The following is a 26688-nucleotide window of genomic DNA, read 5'->3' on the forward strand; positions in this document are numbered from 1 at the left end:
TCAAGGATAGAAGCTTCTCATTTATTCGGGCACTTTCCAATTTACACAATTCAAAGTAGAAAAATAAAAACAAGGTAAATCTTATAAAACACAAATGTTTACACCAAAATGGTCCAATCACATCACGCTGCAAGACGAGACTGTCCACACAGGCACACAAAGTCCAGAGTTTACTCCTCTCTGCCACGGGAAAAAGTCTCCTTTCAACCGGTATTTACATAGCAGGGAGACAGAGCGTAAAATCAGTGCGCGTTGAGATCGTACCACCATTCGCATCTTTATGACAGCGGCTGGCAGAGCAGGGGTGCACCCTTGGGGGTGCGCGGTCACAGCCCGAGGCCCAGCTCCCCTCCCGTGTGGACAGCTCGGTCGGGTCGACTGGGAAGTCGGGGCGGGCGGCAGGCGTGGAATTGAAGCAAAAAGAGAAAGGAATGTTCAGAGAACCAAAGGCGTCCTGTGACAGTTCCATCTGCCTGGACAGGAGGTCGTGTCTGGCAGCCGCGGGCACCGGCCGCAGCACGCCCTCCTCTGGGCCCCAGCCTCGCCCCTTGGGCATGGGACAGACCTCCTCTTCAAGAGAGTAAAAAGAAAAAGAGGGGGAAAAAAAATCACAGAAAAAAAGATCTCTCTGAAAATGGTACTTCCCTCGAGGAATAAAGTTAAAAAAAAAAAAGGTGAGTGTGCTCAAGAGATGGTTTTAGGTCTACATTTCTAAAAGCAGAAAGAATGCATTTAGCAAAAGTAAGTTTATCCCTGAGAATCTTAAGCAACGTAAGCCGTATTTTATCCCAATATATAACAAAATCTAGAAGATATATTCTTCTAAATATTAAAACATGTGCATCAGTAATAAAAAAATGACCTAACACATGAACACAATCAAAGTAAAATCCTAAAACAATAATTAAGTGGAAGAAAAGGTTTGTGCCAATCTGGACAACAGGCGATAAGTTACCAATCTGATAAATTAAAATGTCATTTCCAATCTGGAATTAATTATCTTTTAGTGGCTGCTATGAGGAGGGAAGCTGAGGGATGCTCTTCTAGCCGGTGGGAGTCAAGCCGCCTCCCCCACTACAGAAAGGGCTCAGGTAAGTCCGCGCCGTCGCCCGCAGGACTCCTTAAAGCGCTCTGACCGACCGTGGGATGCGACGCTTGTCGTTTTCCAAAAGGACAAAGAGAAACCAAGTCACAGGCTCAACCCAGGAGAACACAGACGGAGGACGGAGGCTGGCTGCCGACGCTGGCTAACCTACGCGGTGCTACACAAGACGCGGCTACCGAACGGGAGGAACACGGAACTCCCCACATGTGGACGTGTCACGGCCGAGGCAAGGGTGGGGACGTGCGGCTGGCCTCAGTCTCCGTCCGCATCCGAGTCGGCGAACTTCAGCTCGCACTTGACGTCGAACGGCTTGTCCTTGGTGGAGAGTTCGTCGATCCTCTGCGAGTCCTCCCTGTCGGTGGGGACCTTGCTGGTGATGGTGTCTTGCTCTGTCTCGTAGCCGGTGTCCAGGGCTGGCCTGGGCTGCTCCCCGTTCTGCTGGGAGAAGCTCCCCGGCTCCACCAACGTCTCCTTCAGGCTCTGCTCACGGTCACAAAAGTCCGACTTGGGCTTCTTCTTCCCGAGCAGCAGGGCCGAGCGGAATTTTAAGCAGTGTCCGGGCAGGTAGCCCTGGTAGCAGTTGTAGAAGAAGAGGCAGAGGAAGAGGGCGAAGAACAGGAGGAAGAGGGACATGAGGAGGCGGTTGTCGCTGGGCTTGAGGTACATGGTCTTCTCCGAGTGGAGCTGGGGAACCGTGTTGATGACAATCTTTGGTTCGCAGGGCGTGCTGGTGGGCGCGGGCTTGGGAGCAGGGGTGCCGGCCCTGGGGGAGCTGACCTGCACGGCTGGGGTCGGGGGAGGGAACCCCGGGGTGGACACGGCTGACACTTTTGGGGCAACCCGACTGCCTTCCGTCTGAACAGCCGGCGAGGTGGGCACTGCCGGGGTCCGCGGGAGCAGCTTCACCTCCAGGACGTGCTTGGCAACCACCTGGAAGACCGTCTTGTTCCTGACCCGCTCCTCTGACAGGCACTGGTACACCCCACTGTCTCCCTCCGACAGGTTGAAGATGAGCAAGTTTTTTCTGCCCACAAGACCGTACTTGGGGCTCTCGGCCTTTAACACGCCGTTCTGGAACTTCCAGAACACCCGGGCCAGGTTGGACTTGTGGGAGCACTTCAGTTCCGCTGTGCCGCCATGCTTGAAAAAATGCTGCCGGTAACTTTCTTTAACTTTATCTGGAACATCAAAATAAATGTGCACAGCATCAACAACCCTGTTTGCTACCTAACTTCTTTACAAAATAGGTTAATACCCACAAGATGACATAAGAGCTTCACCCACCGGAGCAAGATGGACTGTTCCAGAACTAAGGAAATAAAGGCATGCGTGACCAAGAAGCAAAGAGATGAGCAGCCCACGGGGACAAAGAAATCGGAGGCACCTCTGAGCAGCAGAATCCCGTTTCTCCCCGCGTCCAGGGAGAAAACATGCCAGGCGGGAGGAGGCTGGGCACACAGGCCAGGCTGGTGTCTGGTGGCAGCACTTTGAGTCGGACGTGAAATGCTTCTGTTACTGGCTACGCGGAAGGTCAGCCTCTCAGTGCACCTCAGCACCCTCCTCCTACACTTCTCTGAGTCTGATGACAGCACTCTTGCCGGGAGGGGAGGACACAGAACCCAGGGGCAGGTCTGCCTATAGCACCAAGACCGCTAGCAGCACTGAGGACGGGACATCCTGACCTGATTCCACCCTTCCTCTGGTCATGGCGCCATTTCCAGATGGCCACAGGCATGGGCACCCCCAGGGGGAGCCCCGAGGAAATGCCATCCAAGTCCCCCAGCTGCCTACGGACCACTGTCTCGGGGCTCCTTTCCCCCAGGTACAGCAGGGCTGGATTTTGTTTGGCGAGCCCCGGGCTGAGCAGGAAGAGCAGAGGACAGGGGCTGGGGAGCACTCCCAGTAAACAGACAACTCCAAGTGGCGTCGCACGCTCTCCCGCAACAGAAGGCATGGAGACAGACTACGGAGCCCGCCACCCGACACAGGACCCCTCTTCCGAGAGGGGAGAGAAAAAGGAGATGCACACAATGCCACAGAACTGAAGCGCCACGGAATGGCCAGGAGGCCTCACTGCTCCCGCGCAGGCAGGAGGAGGAGGAGCCACTCACCGGGGCACGTGGAGGCGTCGCCACTCATGTCTTGGATCAGTCCCCTGCAAGACAACCGGCACTCGTTACTCGGCCGCACGCAGGGGGCGTCGCGCGCAGGCGCCCCGCCCCGTACCTGCTGGGGCCCTCGGCCTGGTACAGGGCGACGCAGGTGGCTGCCGGCGGGCTCCAGGCACAGTAGGGGTCCCGAGCCAGCACGCAGTCCTCGCAGGTGCCGTGCTTCGCACAGAAGGCCAGGGGGGCCTGGACCACGCCCGAGTTGGAGCCGGCATAGACAAACCTCCTGCCCTGTGCACGGAGACAGAGAACCGGCGTCAGGCAGTCACAGCCCGGCAGGCTCTGCGCCGCTGCGCCAGCTCGCGGGAAGCCACGGGGGCACCGCCAGGGACGGGAGAAAGACTTCCCTAGGCGAGGTCTGAGCAAGCCAGACACCCAGAGAGGAACGCGGGTGACCGCGGGCGTGACCCTGGAGCAGAGCCCTCACGCTAGGTGAGGGCTCACTGGGCCTTGGGCCCGAATCCCGCCCCGCCCCGTCCGGCCACCCGCCGCCTGGGCCCTACTGCTTCCCTGCACATATCTCTTCTGGGGGAGGAGACTGTTCTGTCCCCACCCCGGGTCCCCTCCGTGGGAGGGGGATGCACTAGCCTGACGCCGCAGGTGAGACGGGCCACAGGGCACCACCTCCGAAGCCCGACCTCCCCGCCAGGCCGTGCGTGCCCCTGGACAGGGCGTGTCGTTGGGGTCTGGATCTAGCAGGGGCCTGGCCTAACGGGGATGCTGTGTGAAGGAAACACGCCTTTCCACACGTGTACGCGTGCCAGGGAGGGACACACAGACGGGAGAGCCACCGATGGGCCCCACGTGGCCACACTCAGAGCGGAGAGCAGACCCGACCTCCATCCTTTGGATGCTCAGCTTGGGTGGCGCTGGCTTCGGGTCCAGCCCCTCAGCCTGCTGGCACCACCGTGCTGGACACAGGCAGCAACACTGTCAACTTTGCTAAAACCAACTCAGCTGGCGGGGGGTGCCCCACCTGCGCTCACCTGAAGCTCAGGGCTCACGACAGGCTGGCAGGTGGTACGAGGAACCCTCTTTACTCTGTCTGGGAGCATCTGTCTCACCTCAATGTCCCAGAAAAACCTTTTGGTTAATATCACAAGACTCCCAGGTTCACACAACTTGGTGTTTTAGAGTCAGGCGAAGCACAGCCCTTCTCTAACGCATACATTCTGGGGCAACTTCAGAGTCTAGCTGAGGTCACGGTCCCTGGCGCTGATCCAGACCACAGGCCGCGAGGCGTCCGAGGCCCCAGACTCCAGGAGCCACACCAGCCTGCGTGGGTGCAGACACACGAAAGGGAACCCCCCACAGATGGCGCCATCAACAGCAAGAGGGGACCCGGCCCATCCGCAGCAGTGGGGACTTGGGCAGATGAGGCCACATACCCACCACGTTGCTGAAAAGGACTGAGGCGGACGTCTGGGTCACAGTTCAGGGCATGGCACGTTCTGTAGAGGTGTGGAAATGTTCCCTGGTGACAAAGGCTATGCCGGGCACCTTCAGAGGGCCACTGGGCCCTGCCGGGGACACGTGCAAGGCGCTGTGGGGACACTCACGCAGAGCAGAACAGGTGTCCCTGGGCGCTGAGGGCAGCCCACCTGACCCCTCAGCCCAGCAGGAGGCAGGCAGAGGCTGTGGGGGCGGGTGGGCTGTGGACGCCCCCAGGACCCCCGCCCTCCCTGCTGGCAGGAGGCTCAGCCCCCACCCCCCTGCCCCAGACGAGGCCGGCGGGAGCCCGAGCGAGACGGAGCTGCGACACCAGAACGACGCCCCACGGACGCCCGTGCACAGACACCGCAGGGACGAGGGGGAGGGGCGCCGGCCGCCAGGACAGCAGTGACTGCAGCAGGCAGGGCCCGCTTGCGGGGGTGGATGGGAGCGGGTGAAAGGAGAACGGGGGTCTGTGTAGCTTCGCAGTCGCCCTCAGTGGAAATGACTGTGGGGTTGTCACACACGCCCACACACCACCCAGCAGGTGGGGCTCACGCTGCCTCAGCCCCTCGGGGGCCAGACCCCAGCGCACGGGCATGGGAAACCATGGCGCTGACTCGCGTTGCGTCATGCGCACACCACATCCCCAGCAGGCGCCCTCTGAGGTGCTCCCCGAACCCACAGCCCCGGGAGCCTCAGGAGAGAGCACCAGACGGGCCGCAGACACCAACCGGTGCTGTCCAGGAGCGCTGGGCCCCCAGGATGCAGGGACGGACGGAGACACGGAAGAGACGTGACGCCCAAACGCAACCTGGGATCCCACAGCCGAGAGGCAGTGGGTGGAGGTCCAGGTGACGCGCAGCACCCTGGCCGGCGCCTCGGCTTGGATAGAGGCACACTGGCCACGTGAGGAGTGACACCGGCACAGCCGGCTGGGAGGGCTGGGAAGGGCTGCGGAACACCGTTAACCCTTCTGTAAGTCAGGAAGGATTTCAAGAGAAAGAATTTTAAAAAGGCAGAGGAAAAGACAAGCTTGACTGGGCGCCGCACAGCATCAGTGGGGCACGCGGAGAGCCAGCCTGCCCCATGCACCGCGCCCTCAAGCTCTCCACCCGTCTCCCGCCTCCCCTTGCCCTGGCCCGGCGACTGTCCCCTCCGCAGCAGCACTTGGGCTCACACCTTCCGGCTGCGGACTCCACCGGTGCACGTGCATGCGGGGCCTCGGGCAGGCCATGGGTGACGGTGGGCATGGCCAGAGGCAGACGAGCCACCAAGCTCCTTCCCTGCCTTCTGCCACGCTGGCTGCCTGAGTCTTTACACCTCTGAACAGCCACGCCTGCTGCTGGGGCTACACAGCCGCGCATTCGAGCCCACCCGGCCCCAGGGGGAGCTGCGGAACCCTTGGCACACAGGATGCATTCCCGCCTCTCCCAGGCAACTCAGTGCTGTCCCCATGAAGCGGAGGCTCTTGTGGGGACAGGCAAGGCGGGTGGCCCGGCAGGACCAGCACGCACTTCCCCAAACCCATCAGCTCTCCCTCGTGGGCCCAGGTCCCGTCTGACCAGCTGCCTGGTGTGGCCAGGTGACTGAGTTCTGGCTGAACAGGTGAGCACAGGACTGACCTGTAACTGTCTCCTACACAGGATCCCCTTCCCTACCTCCTTCCGCCTTTGAGGATCAGTCCAGTCCAGTCCCTACATGCCCTGGGCGCCTCCGCCAGCCTGGGCCCCTGAGCGACCGTGTGGAGCAGAGCCTCGTTCTCACCAGCGTCCACACCAGGGCCGACCGTTACTCTGACAGGTCCTGCACATTTTGGAGACCTTCCATGCGTCTGCCCCAGTCTGGCTGAGGTGACTAAGCACCGTGGCAGCCCCAGAAGGGCATCTGGGTCTGCTTCTTTCAACAATGAGGGCGGCTGGGGCCCGCAGGGCGGCTAAAGCACCAACCCTTCAAATCTCCAGGGCTCCCCACACGTTCTGGAGACTGAGAGGCAAGACCAGCACCGACGCCAAGTACCTGACGGCTTGCAACTCACTCGAGCAATTCCATTTCCTTCCCCTTTCCGAACCGAGGGAGGAAACGCACTTGCAGAGAGGGGAGGTAGCCCTGTACCAGGACTCTGCCGAAAGTTTGCGGATAGAGGAGGGAGGTTTGCAAATCTGCACCAGCACGAGGGCAGCTCTGTTCTTGCCCGGCTGGGCAGGGGCCTCTTCCTCTGCCCACTGCCTGGGGACCCCATGAGGTAGGTGGAGGCCCGGCAGCAGCCAGCTGCAGGAGGCAGCCCCCTGAAGAGCCAGCGTGGATGTCACCCATCCCTGCCCAGGGCCGCTCGGGAATACTGCAGGTCAAGCCAGAGATCCTCTGCCACAGCGGAAAGCGGCACAGGGGGGCGATGGGCCCAGGCTGACGTGCTGGAGCAAGGCTTTAGACACAGTGCAAGCAGGAGAGGCTGAGTGACAGGTGGCGCCCGGCGCTGGGGGCTTGGCAGTCCCAGGGCCAGCACCAGAAACTGCGAGCATGGCCGCGGGCCCATTAGCTCAGCTGGTCAGAGCACGAGGCCCATAGCCCAGCAGGGTAGACCCCAACACAGACAGGCAAGTGTCTCTGCCAGTCACAGGCGGGCCCTCCCCAGGCCGCTGCCTCCCACTAGTAAGCCCTCAGTAGGACACTTCTTGGCGGGGGGCCAGCCCCTCCTGGGAGCACTACACAGATGAGGAAACTGAGGCACAGAACATGGCTGGCCTGCTCAGGCTCGCAGCCACCAACAGTGGAGCTGGGGATTTGGGCCACCTGCGCTCTGCTCCCCCGTGCTCTGTCCCCAGCTACGGCACGTCCCAAGGCCACCGACCTCAGATGGGATCACAAACTATGGCCTGGTGACCAAAGCCAGCATCCTGGCCGTTTCTATACCGCTGGCCAACCAAGAATGGGGTTTACAGTTGTAAGTGGTTGAAAAAAAGCCAAATAATATTCTGTGACAAATGAAACTTTTGGGAGGTACAAAGCTCAATGTCCACAATCAGGCGCCCTCATGTATGCCCTGGCCACACTCACCAGGGCTACGGCAGCAGTTGAGGAACTGCCTCCTTGACCTCACGGCCCTCACAGCCTCGAAAACTCACTACCTCTTATGAGAAAGGCTCGCCACCGCCATGCAGGAGAAAGCACCCCGTCAAAGCAGAGAGAGCTCTATAGACGCGACGTGCCATTTCTCTGACGGAGTGTCCACGCTGATGACGCGGCTGCATCCACATCACACCCCACTGGCGCAGCCTGCGATCTGGCCAAGCTCAGGGCACCAGAATGTGTTTCCAGAGGGCACAAGCCCACCTCACCATAGCCCATAAACCTGCAACAACCACTCTGACGTTCTGGCAACTCCGAAAAGAAAGTTGTCTCCCCAGGTCTGCCTTCCCTCCTTCCCAAACTTCAGATCCCACAGCGCACGGACAGCTTTGTGGGAGACCCGGGTCAGCGCATCGGGGCCAGACAGACGGAGGGGCCTGCGGATGCCTCACTCCAGCTTGGCGACTCCTGGGTCACTGGATCACTGCGACCTGAAGCCGCCAAGCAAGGCAGACCCCTGGCCCGCCGCCCGGGTGACTCACCTTCTTTGAAGACAGCAGCAGGGTCTGGACTGGCTCTGCGTCCTGGAAAAGCTGGGTCTCCTCGATGACGTGCACGTCGTTGTCCAGGCTGACAGCTTTGTGCAGGGCTCCCCGGTCTGCGAGGTCAAAGGTACAGGTCAGCAATGTGGCCCCGGAAGGAGAAGCCAAGGACAAAGACCGTGGAGCATACATTCCCCTTCTTCGTTCTCTAGTCACGCCCTCAACAAGATACTTGGAAAAAGATGACGGTTTTGCATGACGAAATCAAAAGAAAAAGCCTTTGGAAAAATAAACAACCAGACACTCAAGCGTTATGGGCTATTTCGGTTTCTTTTATGAAAAACATTCTGTTGTTGACTCCACAACAACCCTTCATCAACAAGGTCGACATTACAGCATTTGAAACTACATTCCACAGGAGGTGACTCCCGACTTCCACCAGCCCTGAGGGTGTCGTCCAGGAGGGGCCCAGGCAGGCAGGTGGCAGGGCACAAGCGAGGCCAGCTGGCAGGCTCCGAGGGCAGGCCGTGGGGCCTTGCCAGCCACCGTGGCTCCCGGTCCCCATTCTCTGTTCCAGAAGTGCTCATCTCAGAGTCTACCAGCTGGGGGAGATGTGCCACACGGCAAGTCAGGGCACGTCTCCAACCCAGCTCCTCGGCAGGGGACCAGGGATGTGGTCTTCTGCCAGCAGTCAGGAAACGCAGGCTGCTGCCCCTCCCAGGCAGCTCTCACACCCGCCCCTGCGCGGGCATCACCCGCCAGCCCAGCCCAGGTGGCCCACTTCTAGCAAGTGTCCAGGTGGCCTGGTGGTCATCCAGATCTGAAAGCCACTACATATGGTGACTTCTCAGAAGTCCTTTCATACTGTAAACAAACTGCTTGGGTCACCTCCAGGAAGACTTGTTTTTTGTTTTGTTTTTTTTTTTGAGACAGAGTCTGGCTCTGTTGCTCTGGCTAGAGTGCTGTGGCGTCAGCCTAGCTCACAGCAACCTCACACTCCTGGGCTCAAGCGATCCTCCTGCCTCAGCCTCCCAAGTAGCTGGGACTACAGGCATGCACCACCATGGCCGGCTAATCTTTTCTATGTATATATTTTTAGTTGTCCAGATAATTTCTTTCTATTTTTAGTAGAGATGGGGTCTCACTCTTGCTCAGGCTTGTCTCGAACTCCTGACCTTGAGCGATCTACCCGCCTCGGCCTCCCAGAGAGCTAGGATTACAGGCATGAGCCACTGCACCCGGCCCAGGGAGACTTCTGATGCACTTGTAAAAGATTATTTGGACTTTCTCACTTTCTTAGCAAGACACAGACACGCTACCTCTGTCAAGCCTTCAGAACCCACCTGTGCTGACAAACATGACGTCATAGACGGTCCCGTCCAGGGCCTGAGTCCTGTCCACCACGATCTGAGTGTAGTTCACATCTTTTTTGATTAGCCTGGGCCTGTTGTCTATTGGGGTCACTGAGTCATCCATCAGAGGGTGGTCTTTGACAAACTGCAGCGTTTTGTCTGGTAAATTCAGAGAGCTGGTGTAGTTGGCCGCCCGAGCTTCGCTGTCGATGCACTACAGGGAACAAAGTCATCGGCTGTTAACATGCACGTCCCCCAACAACCCAGCACGGCACCGCCACACACGCCTTGGGCCTTCCTAAGGTGTGACACGTGGGAACCACACAGGGACTTCTTGAAAGAAGGGTACCAGTGAATAACAGAGGTGGCCTTTCCCCCGGGATCCGAAGACACTATTACAAAGTGTATCCGTAAGACAGAATTACATTTCATTATATATAATCAGCGGAGGAATTTTTATCCACTTATAAATGAAAAATACTTACCAAGCTTCTGAAATTGAAAAACAGAACACTTACTTATAGTGCTTCCATGAGAAGAGAAGAATGCTAAACATTGCTAAAAACAGTCCAATTATAAACAGAATAAAAGGTAAAGAACGTGCAGAATTCCTTTTCTGTCCCAGCTCCCTGACGTGCGTAAACCAAAATCCGTGGCCAGAAGTGAACACAGAACTTAACAGAATGCACAGAAGGAGCAATGATGTGTTGGGGACAGATGCCCCACAGAGGAGACCAGGACACTCCACCGAGGGCCTTGCATGCTGCCCCATGAGCAGACACAAAGCAGCCTGGAAACCTGCACTAATTACAACACAAAATTCATTATTTCTAGGAGGAAGAAATGGGATTCCTATTGACCAGTGGGCAGCAGAGCTCATGCGAGCGCACAGGCCTCTACCAAGCAATCGTGTGCTCCTCGGTGGGAAACTAAAAAGGAAATAGACCCAGTTGTGTTATGCAAAGTTAATCCGAAAAACAGCCCGTGCCAGCGGCACAGCCTTCTTGTCTGGGCAGCACGTAGCATGACTGTTCCATAATACGCAAAAGAGAAGAACGCAGAAAAAGGGCGAGCTGTGCTCACTGGATCCCCCAGTTCCCACGGACACCCAGCTTGTCCTGGAGACAGCTCCCGCACCTGCCCAGGCCAGGGAGGCCCCGGCATGGCCAGGCACCCAGGGTGTAAGGAAGCTTCAGCACCTGAACCAAGTCTCACTCTCTGGGCCTTGGAGGGGCAGAAGGATCACTACCGCCCCCAGGCCCGGGGCCCCACTCACCGCTCCAGGCCGTGGCTTGGGCACTGGGCCATTGTAGCGCACCCACTTGGTGTGGGACTGCTCCACCGTGGCGCTCTGCATGTACTTCCCTTGGGAGAAGACCTCCTCCACCGTGGACAGGTTGTAGGCGCACACTGCCGACAGCCCCACATTGTTCCTGGGCAGGGGAGAGAGGCATCGTGACTGCCTGGCGGGCAGTGAGAGAGGTAGGGCACAGACCCCCGCCCAGACACTTACAGCTGTGGGGTGAAGAGTGCATAGAACACGGGCATCTTCAGGCCCGGGGCCCTGAGGACGAAGACGTCCCGTAGCACGTTGAAGACCAGGCTGCTGTCCGGCCGGGAGCAGATCAGTCTGGCTTTCAGGAAAGAGGTCCACTTCTTCTGTAAGGTCCTCAGGCCCCCCTGGTCCCCCTAAAACCCCAGTGACAAGACGTGGTATGAGGAGAGGGGACTCATGAGCAGGCCCTAGACACAGCAGTGCAGCCTCGCCCGCCCCGGCACAGCACAGCGCTGCCCGAGCCAGCCAGGACAGGGGCGCAATCGCGGGGCCCCAGCACTACCTCCGAGTACCGGCTGGAGCCAGAGAACGTTCCCAGATTAAAACCCAAAACAAAACAGACAAAACTCTCTCACTGAAAGCTCATTCGATTCCAGCTAAAACAGCCTGGCTGTGTGCCTGCCACTGGCCCCACAGTGCAGACGTGAGCCTCCGTGCCACACGCTTCTGCCCTCCGCCCTGGGGCTTGCCGGACACTTGACCTGTCAACGAACGCACTTGGGCTGGGTGGGCGGTGGGCAGCCCCTCCCACTGGACAGCACCCGGCCCTGCAGCCCGTCTCGGGTGAGCGCGTGGACCTCCCCCGAGGGACTCGATCCTCACTTCCCTTCCACCCAGACGACCTCTGCAGTGCCTTGGCCCTACCAGGTTCTTCACTAACACTCGTCAGTGACCTGACAGCTGGGAGACAATTATAAAACACAACTGTGTGTGTTCTGGAGAGAAACACTGAAACTATGAAATCTGAATGTAGAAAAATATATTAATAAAATCGAAGTCCTTACTTATTTTGGGCAGAATGAAAATGCCCCCTCCTTGTCTCTAGTGTGATCACAGTCCTTTTTTAACAAATGACTTCGTTGTCTTCCTTGATGCTTTACCGAAGAGTAGTGTCCAGCATGTCTCTGGTCATTTGTCCCATCTGGCTTTCAGGTGTGTCAGGGGGCAGGGGAAGGGTCCTACGCACGGGGCAGATGGGGGCTATGCTCAAATGGCCTCTGCCCAGGAATTCTAACAATTGTGGGAAAAGAAAGGACGAGGATTCGAAGGGAGGCCAGAAGTGCGTAAGACCCGCAGAGCCCTGGGGGACGAGGGGGCAAGCTGCGCTGTGCCTCCCTGGCCCCGCTCACAGAAACCCCCAGAGCCAGGCAACAAGTCAAGATCACGGCAAGTCTGAGCCCGGCTTCCCGGTGGAAGAAGCAGAGGAGAGCTCGAGCCCCGCCGGCTAGCGCTGCCCTGACGGAGCTCCCTGCCTGCACGGAGCCCGGCCCTGCAATGCCCACCCCAGCGCACCGAGCCCCAGCCTGCCGTGCACATCTGCCCTTGGCTAGATGCTCTCCTGGTCTGCAAGACAGGGAGAGTGGCAGCCACAGGTCAGGGGACACGTGGAGGATTCGGTCAGCGAGCCTGGCTAGAGAAGACCCGGGTGGATACAAAGCGCCCACTTTCTCCCTTGGCACGGGTTGTTGAAGGAGAGATGTCCAAAGCACCTGCTTTGTGTGTCGCAGGCAGGACATTCTTGCTTCTGTGATCTTCTCATGGTGCTCACTACACAAGAAGGGCCACGCAGCAACTGTACGTCTGACGATCTCCACGAGGGACGCGTGTCCACTGGCTCCACGCTGAGCAGCCAGCGTGACAGCAGCTGTTCTGTCTCACGTGGTTTCCTATGGTTCACCTAAGGCCTGTCCCACCTCGTAGAGAAACTCCCACCTGGGCCAGTTTAAGATTTCCTAAAATCAGCCCCCAAAGCCATTCGCTTGTGCTGAGCCCTGTGCCTATGGCTGTTATTTTAAAACCATCCTCTCTCCCCTAATATGCGCTTCAAACCGCTTTGACGAGTGTGGTGCCTGCTCTCTCTCCGCCTAAGCAGTCAGTTAGTGTTTCGCTCTTAGGTCACGAGAGCCCAGAGTGAAAATTCCAACTCCACTAGCACCCGATGAATACCTTTCACAAAATCTTTTTATAATCTAGGGGAGGTCTGAGGAACAAACAAAAAACGAATCTCCTAAGAACATCAAGTTCGCACACAGAAGGTCCAACGTCCCCTTGGTCTCTAAAAAAGGCCACCAGAATCCCCCAGAAAGGAAGGCTTGGTGCCACACAGGCCCATCAAGAGCGGCATCTGTGGCACCAGGCAGTGAAGCGCCAGGGAAAGCGACATTTCAGAGGAAGGTCGGAAGTGGCCGATCCTCCGCGCCCACCGCCACGCGGCAGAGCCGAGTGGAAGCCGGGAGGGCGAGGCACTCACCTTGCACACCCTCGCTACCCGCGGGAGCAGCAGCCTGAACACAAACTCGTACTCCACAGACACCTCCGTGAAGAAGAAGTAGACCTTGTCGTCCTCACCATCGGTGCCGTCTGTGCTTTTTCGGATCACGTCGGCGAAGACGAAGCTAGGCTCTGCGGGGAGAGGACACGGGATTATCCCTGTGCACAGAGCTGTGTGACTGCCCGTCACCCACAGGGTCACCAGGCCGGCCAGCGCTGCCTCGGGGGCCTGGCGGCTTCCCTGCAAGGACGTCTGGTGTGTGCATGTGCCACACCTCAATCATAAACTCCAGGGGCCAGGGACGATGGCTGCTGTGAGCCCAAACGGTGCCTGCCCCACCTTCCCCAGCCTTAGAGAGGTGCCTCTGATTGGTGGTTCTGCTGCACATCTCGCCCCAGGTCCACCCCGAGCACCCACGCTGGGCCTCCCAACTGGCATACACTCTGGGGACTGCAGGGAACCAGGCCATACCAGCCTCGGAAACCTACCGTAAGACAGGCATTTGCTGCTTTAAACATGTGCCTGAAATAAACAAACCACCAGAGCTAGGTGCCCTGAGACTCTAGCTCCTTGGCTGCCCCACCCTGAGGCGCAGCTGTCCCGAATCCCAGGCCTCAGGATCTGCCCCCAGATGAAGAGGCTCTAACCCCCAGGGCTCTGCTGGTTGGCACCCACAAGAAAAGCCCCCGTGAACAGCCGCAAGCCCTCTGCACGCATGAGTCGGACGTCAGATGTGTGCTGTCCAGCAGTGACAAGGTACCCAGCTCCCAGCCACCTGTGTGCTGGAGGCTGAACACAGAGGAGGTGCCGACACCAGGGTCACTGCACGCTTTAGCATCAGCCTGGAAATGACGTCGTGGCCCTATCTGATAAGTTTGAGTTCGCCACGTACCATCGGTCAGAATCTCACTTTCATGAAAGTCTCCCAAATTCATCTGCACGGAGGGCACGGGGTGCGGGTTGGGGAGAAGCTGTCTTAAAACAGCATCTTGTTAGCAGAGAAGAAAACAAACGAGGTGGCCCTGGGCTCTGGCTGTGGACTCTGAGCAGTTCCAGGAACGTCCCCACCACACAGGGGTTGACACTAGCTCAGGGACCCGCAGGGCTCGGAGGCAGCAAAAGGAGAGACCAAACAGGAAGAGACGCCTTCTGCCGAGCGGCTCTGCTTACCGTTGAGCCAGGGGATCGCGTACTCCGTTCTCAGAGGACTGTGGGAAGAATTTCGGGAGATGATGGGTTCGCTTCCCAGAAAATTATACGATGTCCCAGAATAAAGTTCTCCATCTGCAGAGGCCCCGGGGAAAGAGGAAAAGGAAACCAGCCTCTCAGGCTGTGGCACAAACACTGGGACAAACGCTCAGCATGTTGTTCTTTATAACCTAGTTAAGTCACAGCCGCCAGAGAACACAAAAGCCGGTCCCCCGACTTCTGGGGTGCACGCCTCTGCTTCCTGACTCTCCTGTTCTCCTTTGACGTGGATAATTTTATGTCCACATTCAGCTGCATTTTATGAGTCACTGGGCGATAACTGAACACAAGCAGGTACTTCCCGCATCCAGGAAAATGCTAACGGACACGGCAGCAAGTGCCGAGGCCACGGCCTGGATGCTGAGGTGCGAGATCACCGTGGGCCACACGTGGCTTGGGCACACACCTCCCCCACAAGCAGGAGCATCCGCTTGACGTGCCTGATCATCCACATGGTGTGCACCAGGGTGGATGTAAAGTAATGCTCTCTGCTGGTGCCTGGTTGTCCTTGTGAACAGTGAATCCAAAAGCCCTTGCTGAAGGGTCCACGCAGAGTCACACGCACCTTTTGTGAGGACAGCTAACATCGCAACAAAGCCACGAAGAGAACACTGAGAAGGAAGAGGACTGAGGGTCCCGCTTTGGCATGCCCCCCAATCCTCAGGGGTGATGGAAGCTGAGGGCAGGACTCACCAACCATGACGGACGTGTAGCTGTGCGCTGGGTCAAAGGGACACCTTCCTTTGCCATCTTCGTTTTTCCCCAGAAATTTAAAGGATATTAAACTCTGCAGTTGAATAAAAAGAAAGTGCATCATAAAATGGCTGAATCTCTGTAGGAATAAGGTGTCTGTGCGCCATTCATTTTACGGATTTGGCACCACCCACTAACGAGGACAGAGCAAATGAGTGTCGAGTCCCATGAATCCCGCCCTCCGGAGCCATGCCTGGTGTCACTCAGCTCGGGTCTGGATGCCAGCACCTCGGGGCCCTTGACACCCTGGACAAGCTTCTCAAGACCTTGGAGCCTCAGTTTACCCATCTATAAAACAGAGCTGGCAGTACTGATGGCTCCAGCCAGGGCAAGCCACATGCAGGACATGCTCCATAAGTGACCCGAAGCCCATGTGCAGAATCTTGGTGCCATACAGGTGGCGTTCCAGGCAGTGGGGAGAACCGGACGATCCAATAAACAGGTAACAGAAACACAAAAACAAAAAGCAGCAGCATCCCCACCCCTCTCCCACCACCAAAGAGTATTCCAGGTGGATCAATGACTTGGACCCTGACAATGGAACCGAGGCGCTAGAAGAAAGCGTGGGCAAGCGTTGCAGTCCTGGGCTATCTTCATCCGGCAAGCAAGCCCAAACCCACGTAAGCGACAAGCCCAAACCCACGTAAGCGACAAGCCCAAACCCACGTACGGGAAAAATGCATGGAGCCAATGACAGAACGAACTGGGACACTCTCGTCCAGGGAAACAACATAACAAAGTTAACAGCAAGTGGCAAATTGGGAGAAATGCCTACAAAGTGACAGATGGGGTGTTTCTGTCCCTGAGCACGTGACGAATATGTACAAATGAGCGAGAAAGAGCCTCCCAGCAGAAAAACAAGCAAAACTCAGCCAGTGACAGAAGCGGAAACCCATCTGGACAGCACAGACAGGAAGACAAGACAGGGCAAGCCTGCCGCAAAGCCAGGGACACGGAGAATGACAGTGGGACCATCACTGCATCTAGCAGCCTAGAGCTGCAAGGGGGTGCTGCGCACGGAGGAGGCTGGCCGGGACACCCCAGAAGCAGAGCAGGAGGGGCTCGCTTGGGAGGACGGCCACTGCTGACATCCCTAACAGGCCGGGTGAAACAGCCCACTACATGGGTTGTCACCTGTGAGGTCACAGAGTATGAACTGGGTGACAATAGACCCCACTTGACATGATCCACTTATCGCACCTCAAAAGGATGTCTGGGGGCTACCGCACAAATGTGAACGGGGCTGGGGTCAGACACATTGGGGAATTGCTGTACACGGTCTGAGACATAATGATGAAACTAGAGTTACGCAGGACAATGTCACTGCTCTTAGGAAATGCTCATGAAGCCATTCGGGAGCCATGGGCCACAGTTCGGCAAGCACACACGCTCACACACAGACACCTGCGCACACACACTCCCAGAAGTGTAGTCCCGGTTGCTAGCATGTATACACGTGAGTGATCGACCTTTCAGTAGAGGTGAAAACTTTTATTAAGAGTATTAGGGAAAATTACAGGTCTAGAGTTAAACCAAGTATATATTACAATACCATCCCCTTACCTCAACCACTGACGTATCTATGGAATACAGGTTTAAATGACAGTACTGGAAGCTTCCTATTAAGCAGAATTTAGCCACAAAAATCCGTTGATGTGCAAAGTGTTTCTAGCATAACTGCACTTTCTTTTTTTGCACTGGATCAAGAAGAAACACCTGTCTTTGCGGACGGGGGGCCGCACCAGCCGGGACCACCCTCACCCCGGACAGGCCGTCACCACCAGCACCCATGCTCAGATCTCGCCCCAAACCCCGTGCGGGCACCAGGGTTCCCGAGAAAGTTTCTACTGAGTTCATGCTTTGTCTTGTCATTTGTCTCTGACTCAAGGTTGGAAAATATTTTTTTAAATTCCAATTAATTCAGGGTTCAAGCAAACTAAGCTTTTCACTGCTGCGTATTTTGCATTTGTCAGGTGCTCGCTAAATCCAGAGACACTTAACAGAAATGTGCTTCATTTTCAACCCTTGCATGCACTTAATTAAAACCCCCCGCTCTGTTAGCAAACTGCTCGTCAGATTATCTGGTTAAAAAGAATCTCTCCCAGCAGATGCCGAAATCTAACCTCTCTCTCCGTGTGACTGTGAGGCATGGGGAAGGGCCCTCCCGAGGACCCTACGCAGGGGAGGCGCTGGACACATCTGGGCAGAGTCAGGGAGGTGACGCTGTGAGGGACAGGGCGGGTCCTGCTTCCCAAGCAGCTCAGCACACTCTTCACGGCCCCTCAGAGTGGGCGCGCGGGAGAGCAGTCCACGGGCGAGCTGCACACGTGTGGCCGGCCCCAAACGGTGACGCAGACACACAGAAGCGCCAGCTGAGCACACATGATCCCGGGCTAAGTCCTGACTTTCCCACCTGACCCAGACCCCATGGCAGCCAGGCCTTCCTCACTTTCTAGAACGTTCCCCCACTGCGTGTCCTGCACCGGTGGTTACCAGCACCCTGAGCTCTGTCCCAGGCCATGTGCTTGGCCACGGACGCCAGGGCCTAGAGGAACTGAATGGAACACGTGCTGCTGACCACAGCCGGGAAAGGCCTTCTGGAGGCGCCCGAGCTGCCCCTCCTCACACGGCGGGCCCTGAGCCAATTCTACTGTTCTGCGGGCTGGAGACCACCCTGTGCCCGCCTGGAGCCCTCTCTGCTCTAACCGCTACCCGGGCTGGCGTGAGCACACGCGGTACAGGGACAAGCCCAGTGGTCTTACCAGGTGGTCGCAGGTGGGCTGGAACGCATTGGTCCCGCACACGTACAGGGCCGTGGCGCTGAGCGGCTGCAGAACTCGGATGTAGTTGAGGCACTCCGTCTGTGAGGGGAGAGCATGGTCAGCAGCAGCCGGCCGGCACCCGCCGCGCCGCCCTTTCCAGAGCGCGGATCCGGGTTCACTCCGGGCAGACCTCAACCTTCCGGGGCCTGAGTAATTAATCCTACCTCTGTGGCGCCCACAGCTGTCCGGGTGCCTGAGGAATACTCGGCAAAGATGTGGTGACTAAAAAGAGCGAGGAGAACTTACCTCAAACCTTACTGGGGACACCAACTATAGAAAATCCACTTTACCCTCGCCCGCTGAAGCGCCCACGGCAGGGACATCCCTCTACCTTCCAGGAGACTCCTCCCGCCTCCCGCCTCCCACACGCACGCATGCACGCGAGACGGTGCCCTCGGTTCCCCTCCTGCCCCGAGGTGCAGGCGGCGCTGCCTCAGAACAGCCCCGAGTGCGACAAGACGCCGTTTAAGGACGCACTATTCTGGGCTGAAAGTACGTGGACTGTACGTGCTGCAGTCTGAAATGACCTCAGCTCAGGAAAGGTCTCCTTTCGTCGTGACCATTTTCACACTGGGGGGAAGTAATTCACAATCTGACCCCCAGCCCCCAGCTGGCAGAGACCCTGCCAGCTGCCGGCCTCCTTCACCTCTAGCACGACTCCCCGCGGGACCGCCTGTTCTCCCCTCATTTCCTGCAGTAGCTTTGGGTTTAGAGACAAACACTTTGGCAAAAGTGTTTAGCACTTTGCTAAGAAAGTTGAGCAAAAAACTCCTTGGATTTTTTTCTTTCTTTTTTTGGAATTGTTTTGAAATTAGCCAACAACTGCTGAAATTGCCATAACTCAGCCGTCTCAACCACTATTAAAGAAGACGGGCTCCTGTGATCTGAGAGTCTGCCCAGCACCAGGCAGGGACAGGACAGTTCCCAGGGTGGCCAGGAACCCAGGGCTCCCTAAACATGTCCACCCACATTGAGGCGTGGAAGGGATGGACACGGCCAAAAATCCAAAAACCCCAGCAACCCCTCCAAGCCTAAGGCCATTCACCAGTGAGTGCTGTAAATTGTTTCCTATAGTCAAAGGTTTAGGACATTTGGACAAATTCAATTCATATAAACTTCAAAAATTGTTTCTCAAATACCTACTATGTTTGGCACTTGCTGCGAGACCCAGTTCCCACCCTCTGGAACAGAAGGGATGAGCTTCACGTGCGTCATGACAACGCAGCCCAGCCTACCAGGACCACAGGACTGGGACAAAATGCCCGGCCTGCATTTCAGAAGTCGTGGAGTTCAGGAGATTAAAACAGCTAAGACATACTCACGTAGGATTTTTTGTAGCTTAGAAATTACCTGTTTTGATTTCCCCTTTTCTGCACACTTCGCTTTTTTGTCTTCTGAGACCTTCCAATGTACCTGTGGGAGGAATGAGTCCATTTCAGCGCATACACCCCTTTTAAGAAGAGCTACTGCTATAAAAAAAATGCACAGTTTAAAAGCACGCAACAGAGTTTATAGCCTGGAGGATTCTCCCGAGATGATCAGGTCTCAGACTGCAAAGGCAGTCCGCAGGGCAGGCGCGGGGCCCAGGAGCCCCGCGAACGTGCCGCGTGACCTTACCCTGGAACCAGCTGGCCCAGAGCGGCTCCCAAATTCCCATCATTCAGTACAAAAGAATAGCAAAAATGAAACTATTGAAAGTGGAGAAAATTAAATTATTTGTCAAAAACCTAAACCATAAGTACTGTCAGACATCAAAGTGGGTTTTTTTCATCCATTCAAAAGTGACTCTAGAGTCCAATTTAAAAAAAAGTCCTGCCATTCTCTCTACTGGAGGACAGTCCCTCAGACCCGTGCTCCGCAGTGGCTGGAAGTGGCGCAGACACCGCTCTCTGCAGTCGAGCTCCGGCCCAGTGAGAGCCAGGTTCCTGCCGCGGCTTCATTCAAACCAGGCAGGTCCATGAATAGAAACCATCGGGAGGCAGGTGCCCTCCAAAGCCCCCGTGGGATGGAAAGCGACAGAAGGTGATGGGGAGAGGCTACACCTTCCCCCAAACTCTCCACCTTCCTCAGTGACATTCCATAACTAAAAAAAAAATACATTTTTCCCGGCCCAGAGGCTCCCAGCAGGCCAGGAAGCACTTGGCGTGAGGGCCGGGAGGAGGGAGCCCCTCGTGGGTGCTCGAAACTGACTCGGAGGGCTCCTGCAAGCGCCCGGGCGGCAGACACCGCACCCACGGGTGTGTTTTCACAGAAATGAAAGTCCGAATTAGCACCCAGGAAAGCAGAACAGGTCCTGCTTAAAACAGCAACTTCCTTCAGAAATTAAAATGCACATGATTTCATCATCGACTTACATGAAATGCATAAGGACAAGGGAAGGGAAACTTAACAGGCCCTTGATCATGTGTGCAGGGGTGTTCACTGACCCTTGGCTGGGCCCCTTTATTGTTTGCTTTTCTTCTTAGTATAAGAGCCCCGAAGCCTCTCCCCGACCCCAAGGGACCACTGCGATGCCATTAATTGAGCAACGGCTGCTCTCCCTGAGCACCCGCAAGGCCGGTGCAGACACAGGCTGTTCACGTTTCTCCCAGAGCGCGCTAGCTCATGTGGTCAGGAAGCAGCGCAGACGAAGGGGACTTAACAGACACCGGGAGAGGACAGGGCTGAGCGAGGCGAGACCATGGCATCCTTCTGCTCAAAGGGCCTCAGTGTGAAAGACTCTGTTTGCAATGGAAAGTGCTCTGAGCTCGTTTATGTGTCAAACAGAAATTAAGAAACATGCTAGACCCTAGAGATTAAAAAATAGATCTGGGGCAGAAAACGTACAGCATGAGCTTGGAACAGACTGATTTCAAGGAGTAAGAAAACTGCCCAAACCATCAGGACCCAAAGAAGCTGCCGCCGGCCAAGGATGAAATAGGATCTAACTCTAACAGGTCAACGCACATAAGATATGTTTACATCCATGAGTTCGCTATGATACTAAAAATCAAACATCAAAGCACTCACTGTTGCCCTGTAGAGGGGCAACTAACTTGTTAACTCGTCATTCTGAAAACCGGCAGCGAAGGCAAAGATGTCAGCAGCTGTCCTGCCTTTGCCAAAGGAACGGGATCCCTAAGGGCCCCAGCAGCTGGCATCTCCCCTTATGGATGATTCCAGTGCACGAGTGAGGACAGAAAGGCAGGACCGGGATGTCACGTTTTGCAAGCTGCAAGGGGATGTGGTCCAGACTTTGAAGGGCAGGGGCCGCTGAGGCTGAGGAGGAGGAAGGCCAGTCCCCTCACACGCCCAGAGCGGGTCAGCCTCGGGGCCTGACACCCAGCAGAGGACGTGCAGAAGACACAGGCATGAGACACACGCCGTGAGGACTCAGGAGCACCTGGGATGGGCTGTGCAGAGTGGCTTTCTCAGGAAGTAAACCGAGGCTGGCTCCTGGAAATGGAGGCTGAATGGACAGGGGTCAGGATTTGCCTTGGCGCCCCTGCAGGCAGTGGACGCAGTGGGCAGGGTAAAAGCCTGCATCGGCCTTACGGAAGCCGCGACGGGTACTGGGCTCATGATACCACTGTCTCTGATCAAGGGCATGTTGGAGATTTCTCCGTAATAAAAAGTTCAAAAATAAAAGATGAAAAGAGGGTGGTCCCCAGGTGAGCTGCCAGCAGACAGATGGGGCTGGGCTGCACGGTCACGGGAGCCATGAGGAGGCCCCAGGTGACAAGCCCTCGGCCTGCCATGGGCCAGGAGAGGCCTCTCGCTCAAGCGGGTTGTGCCAGGGGAGCGGGGCCCAGGGCGTACCTCGTGCTGCTTCTCGGAGATGTTGAGTGCGTTCACGGCAAAGACCGCTTCCCGGGCGCCAATGTACAGGGTGTCCGTGTCCTCGCTCAGCAGCAAGGCGGAGTAGTTGTAGATGCCTGGCTCCTGAAACTGCACCAGACGCACCTCTGCGGGGCGCAAGGGGAAGGGTCAGACGAGGGAAAGGGAGCACGCAGGTCAGGGAGTGCTCTTAAGCCGGCACAAGTCCTGGGGGCCTGTCTCAGTCACAGTGGGCATGCGCGGCACGTCACATCTGGAGGGCCGCGCATCGCTGCATCACGCACTGGCGCAGCAGAGGTCAGCTCCAGGTGACGCCAGAGCCAGGCACCCCTGGAGCAGACCCGCAACACAGCCACCTAGCACGCGTGGGATCCGCTCACAGCCGGGGCACCAGCACCCTGAGCTAGCGCCTCACCTCCCTCCCTGCTGCCTTCGGTCCCACCGAGTCCCAAACCCAGCACTCCCAGACGCCTCCCGAGCGGGCGCCCACCATCTGCCCACCCAGCTCTGGCCTATGTGTCTTTAATCACCCACACATTAGGTGCATGATGATTTAGGATTTTCTTACTCAGGAAAAACATGTTTTACTTCAAAACTTTCCAAAGAATCAATTTTGGAGAATATATCCATCAACCCAAGCAATTTTCAGTGATCACCATAAACACACAGACAGAGAAACAAGGAACATTATTTTGCTTATTAGGTAATTGCCTCAATAGCTACTTAGGAATGGGAGGAGTTAACTAACAGATGGCTCAGGAATAATAGAAACGTATCTGCACTATTTTTGAAGGAGCTGTTTCTTCTTTTCAACTGTCCTGGCATCAATTTGAGTGTGTTGAACTTGGCTTTCCATATATCACCAAGAGTCTGCTTTATTTAAGAGCCAGGCGTTAATGCTCTCGGTCTCTCTAATTTTCCAGCATGGGAGAGGTGCACTCAGGGGCTGCGGGTCCTCTCGGTGCGTCTCCGGCCTATAACTCTGCCCAAGGCAGCGCTCGGCCATTCTTGCAAGCAACATCTTGCTCGGGACCCAGTATTTAAGCTCTCAATGCACTGAGTCGGAAAGACCAGGGGTCCCAAGACACACCTCCCAAGAGACGAACTAACTGAAGCAAAAACTAAAGACAGCAAGTAAAGTCACAGCACGAAGCTCGGTCGCGTGTCCTGTCCTTCTCCAGGGACTAGGGGCAGATGATGAGTCACTGTCCTTCTCCAGCACCTGGGGACAGACGCTCTGCAGCGGCCAGAGCACGCCTGGAACGGCGGCAGGTACAGGGGAGGTAAGCTTCCTTTCAAGGGACTCCAGTGCAGAAACCAGGTTAGGGGCCTGAATGAGCCTTGTTGAATGCTTCTGGTTATCAAAGCCTCTCTTTAGAGCAGCCAGCTAGGCCTGTCTGCCCAGACACAGGCTCTGGGAGCAGAGAATGCAGCAGATAAAATGCCAGGGTCCTAGCCAGCTGCCTCCGCATCCCAGCAGTGGGTCCTGGCTCCATCCTCATGCCTCTGGCACCTACACAAGCTTTAGTGCTCACCTCTGTGCTCCCAGGTGATCCGGGGTATGGGTGCAAACGCCATCGCCGTCCCAAAGACCACCACGAGGGCTGTGAGCAGCCCCCCGATGGGGGCACACATCCTTATCGCAGGGGTGGCCACACAGGGCTTCAGCAGCAAAGGTTCAGGGGCAGCAGGTGGCCAGGGCTGGCGTGTTCCCAGATGCTGCTCAGCACCCCAGGACCGGGGCCAGCAGCACAGCGTGGAGCTGGTGAGCAGCGGGGTCCCCAAGAATCCGCATTTCCCAGCTCAGCCGGTGAGGAGAGGCCACTCTCGCCACTGCAACATCAAAGGCTGCTTGGTGCTTCTTTGCGGCCTAGAAGAAATGCTGGAAGGAAATGAAAAGGCAGTCAGGACACGTGGAGGGTGACAGGCCTGCTTCCTGTTGCTCAATGTCCCCCTCTGTCCCGCCCTGCCACCTCTCTCCCCACAGAGCCATCTGCTGGGAGCACACGGGCTGGCTGGGGCAGAGAGGCTCTTAGGAGGGGACAGAGGAGCAAAGCCAGGAGCCACCAGGAATCAGTGCTTTCCACCCCCCACTTGGAATGAAGGACAGACACAGGGTCGGGGACCTAAGGGAGGGCTGTGGGGCACCCAGCAGGCACGAGCGCCTGGCGGTCTGCCCAGCTTCCTTCCCACGTGGCTGCCGTGTGCAGCTAGTAGTGAGATGGACACGAAGGGAACGGAGCCCGGGTGTCAGCATCCCTCGGAGACTTTGTCTTCCTCACTCTGGCAACACTTAGCGAGGAAAACAGCCGGGACCAGAGGCCGCAGAGAGCTAACACGCTCACGTCGGCACACGCGGGCACACGGGGCCCGTGCCCCCAGGAACAGGGCAGTCAGTGTTTCAGCGACACACTTCTCTTAATTAAAAACCAATTCGGGGGGATGAACAGGGAATGGATAAAACAGGCAACGAAGTCAGCCTAGAAAAAGGATGACGGTGAATCCAAGTGGTGGGCATGTAGGCGCTCACTTTAAATTCTTTTCAACTTTGTTGCGTGTGTAAAAAAATCTTATGACAAAATGTTTTCTTAAAAAAATAAAGAAATGAAAATAACAACAAAACTGAGTTGGCTGGAAAACCCAGGAACTACACGACACGGCAACGCTATCCTAGGTGCGGACCCCAGAGAAAGCATCATGTTGCCGCCGACGCCGTGAAGGAGGATGCTCGCAGCCACTTACGCAGAACAGCCCCGACCCGAGACCAGCGCGGGTCCCCAGCCTGTGAATGGACAGCCCCGACCTTCCACGGCAAGAACGAGCCGCGGCCACACCCAGGCACGGACGCGCCTCACAAAGACAGTGCGGGGGGAGGAGGCGGAGCTTCAGCGCAGCGCCAGGCGGCCATGCAGAGGCTGGCACCACTCTCCTGTGGCATTCAGACACAGGCAGGGGGCGCCCTGGAGGGTCCGCGGTGGAGATGCCCCCAGCGGCACCTTAGTAATCACGCCCTTTCACGTCACAGAGCTGTGAGACGCTCACTCGAAACGCCAGCGTGGGGGTTCTGGGCCCCATGCCCCTGCTTCTGCCCAGGAGGCCCGTGAGGGACGGGGGAAAGCTGCGCCCCTGAGCTCCGGGTCTGGCACCCTGTGCCCCACGGCATCTCCACGTGCTGTCCCCCAACACAGCCGGGACGAAACCTCGCTCTGCTTCCAGCCGCGCCTTCGCTCCACGTCCCCCACCTTGAAAGGCACCAGCAGTCAGGGCCGACTCGCCCAGCTCCAACCCCTGCCCCCACGCTGAATTTTCAGGAGGTGGGGACCTGCCTCTGCCTGTCCCTCTCCAGCGTCGCCGCACTCCCCTCCCGTCCTGACCTCTCCAACAGCCTCCCAGCACCTTACCTGGCTCCTGTTCTTGCCATCTGTGCTGGAGACAGCTGGCTTCCTGCCCCGGCGTCCGTGCCCCTCCATTCTCACTAAGAGAATCCTGTGCTTACTGGGTTGGCCTTGTACCCAACTCAGTACATCTCCCAGCTTCTCTGGTAGCAGTTCTGGTCAAAGAACTGTAAGCAGAATTTATTACACAGAAATTCCAGGAAAGTTCCTTAACGGAGGCTGACTCAGCTAGGAATTACATTTTTGCCCTCAGCTCTTCCTCCTTGCTGTCCGGAACTAGAATTTCATGGCTGGAGCTCTGGCAGCCACCTTGTGAACATGATGATAAGGGTCTCATTCTAAGAACAGTCAAGTGGAAACCCGCAAGATTCTGAAACTCTGATAACATAGCGGAGACTTTGCACCTGCTTTCTGCTGTCTATTCCAGACTTATTGATAAACTGTTGATGTCTTTAAATTACTTGTTTTCGGATTTTTGTTATCAACGGATACAATTTCAAACTGATAAAATCTGCCTACAATCCATTCACCACACAGGACCAGTGGCTACAGTAATGTTTCTACCACGAATTAGATCATGTCATTTCCTCGCATGAAATATTTTGACACACCCTCCCACCACTCAGAGTAAAACCCACATTTTTCATCATGGCCAGCAAGGCCATGGACAACCCTGTGCCACCTCTGTCCAACCTCTCCCTTTCGCATTCCCTCCATCGCACCGTCCTGGCCGTGCCTGAATGCCCGGAGAGCCGTCCCCTTCGAGGCTGTGCAACGGCCCCCCCTTCTGCCTGTCAGCCCCACTCAGAACATTCCCGGATACGTCTGCTCCAGAAGTCACCCGTGTGAGTCTCACCGCAGTCTCATTAATCTACCCGCGAGAGGCTTGTCCTCCGTATGACCGATCGGTAATTAACAGTGGCTCCCAGAAGCTGCTCCACGCTGAGCTCCCAAACAGGTAGTGGTTCCCACACAGCCTCCAAATGCAGAAAATGCGCTACATTATAGGTCAGATTTTCTGAATTCTGGGCACACGTGCAGTTCCTTGCCACAATAGTGTCACATTTTGTTTGTACGAGAAGTTGACCCACCTGGCCTACAAAGCTGGTATGAGAATTATCTGATTTGTGATTATTTATCAGATAACCGTATCAGAGAAC

General features: G+C 56.6%; 1 protein-coding gene across 1 annotated transcript; it reads right to left on the reverse strand.

The window, feature by feature from the left end:
* SEMA4D (sema domain, immunoglobulin domain (Ig), transmembrane domain (TM) and short cytoplasmic domain, (semaphorin) 4D) lies at positions 1-23872 on the reverse strand. The gene is made up of 14 exons (XM_012653575.1): positions 23669-23872; positions 22116-22261; positions 19668-19730; positions 18258-18356; positions 15436-15529; positions 14665-14778; positions 13474-13625; positions 11181-11356; positions 10944-11100; positions 9659-9881; positions 8316-8431; positions 3332-3504; positions 3217-3260; positions 1-2283 (listed from the first exon to the last, which is right to left on the reverse strand). The coding sequence occupies exons 1-14, from the start codon at positions 23766-23768 to the stop codon at positions 1358-1360; spliced, it is 2583 nt and encodes an 860-aa protein (XP_012509029.1). The 5' UTR covers positions 23769-23872; the 3' UTR covers positions 1-1357.
* Positions 23873-26688: the final 2816 nt, after the last annotated feature.

Source organism: Propithecus coquereli, unplaced genomic scaffold, assembly GCF_000956105.1.
Source record: "Propithecus coquereli isolate 6110/MARCELLA unplaced genomic scaffold, Pcoq_1.0 Scaffold423, whole genome shotgun sequence".
Lineage (NCBI taxonomy): Eukaryota > Metazoa > Chordata > Mammalia > Primates > Indriidae > Propithecus > Propithecus coquereli.

Bases quoted from the DNA above. Each gene is read 5' to 3' on its own strand.
- SEMA4D (XM_012653575.1), bottom strand. From the start codon at position 23,768: ATGTGTGCCCCCATCGGGGGGCTGCTCACAGCCCTCGTGGTGGTCTTT. The intron at 19,731-22,115 runs GTACGCCCTGGG...TTCCTCCCACAG, and splicing joins TCTCCGAGAAGCAGCACGAG to GTACATTGGAAGGTCTCAGA. The intron at 3,261-3,331 runs GTACGGGGCGGG...GTTGTCTTGCAG, and splicing joins CAGGCCGAGGGCCCCAGCAG to GGGACTGATCCAAGACATGA.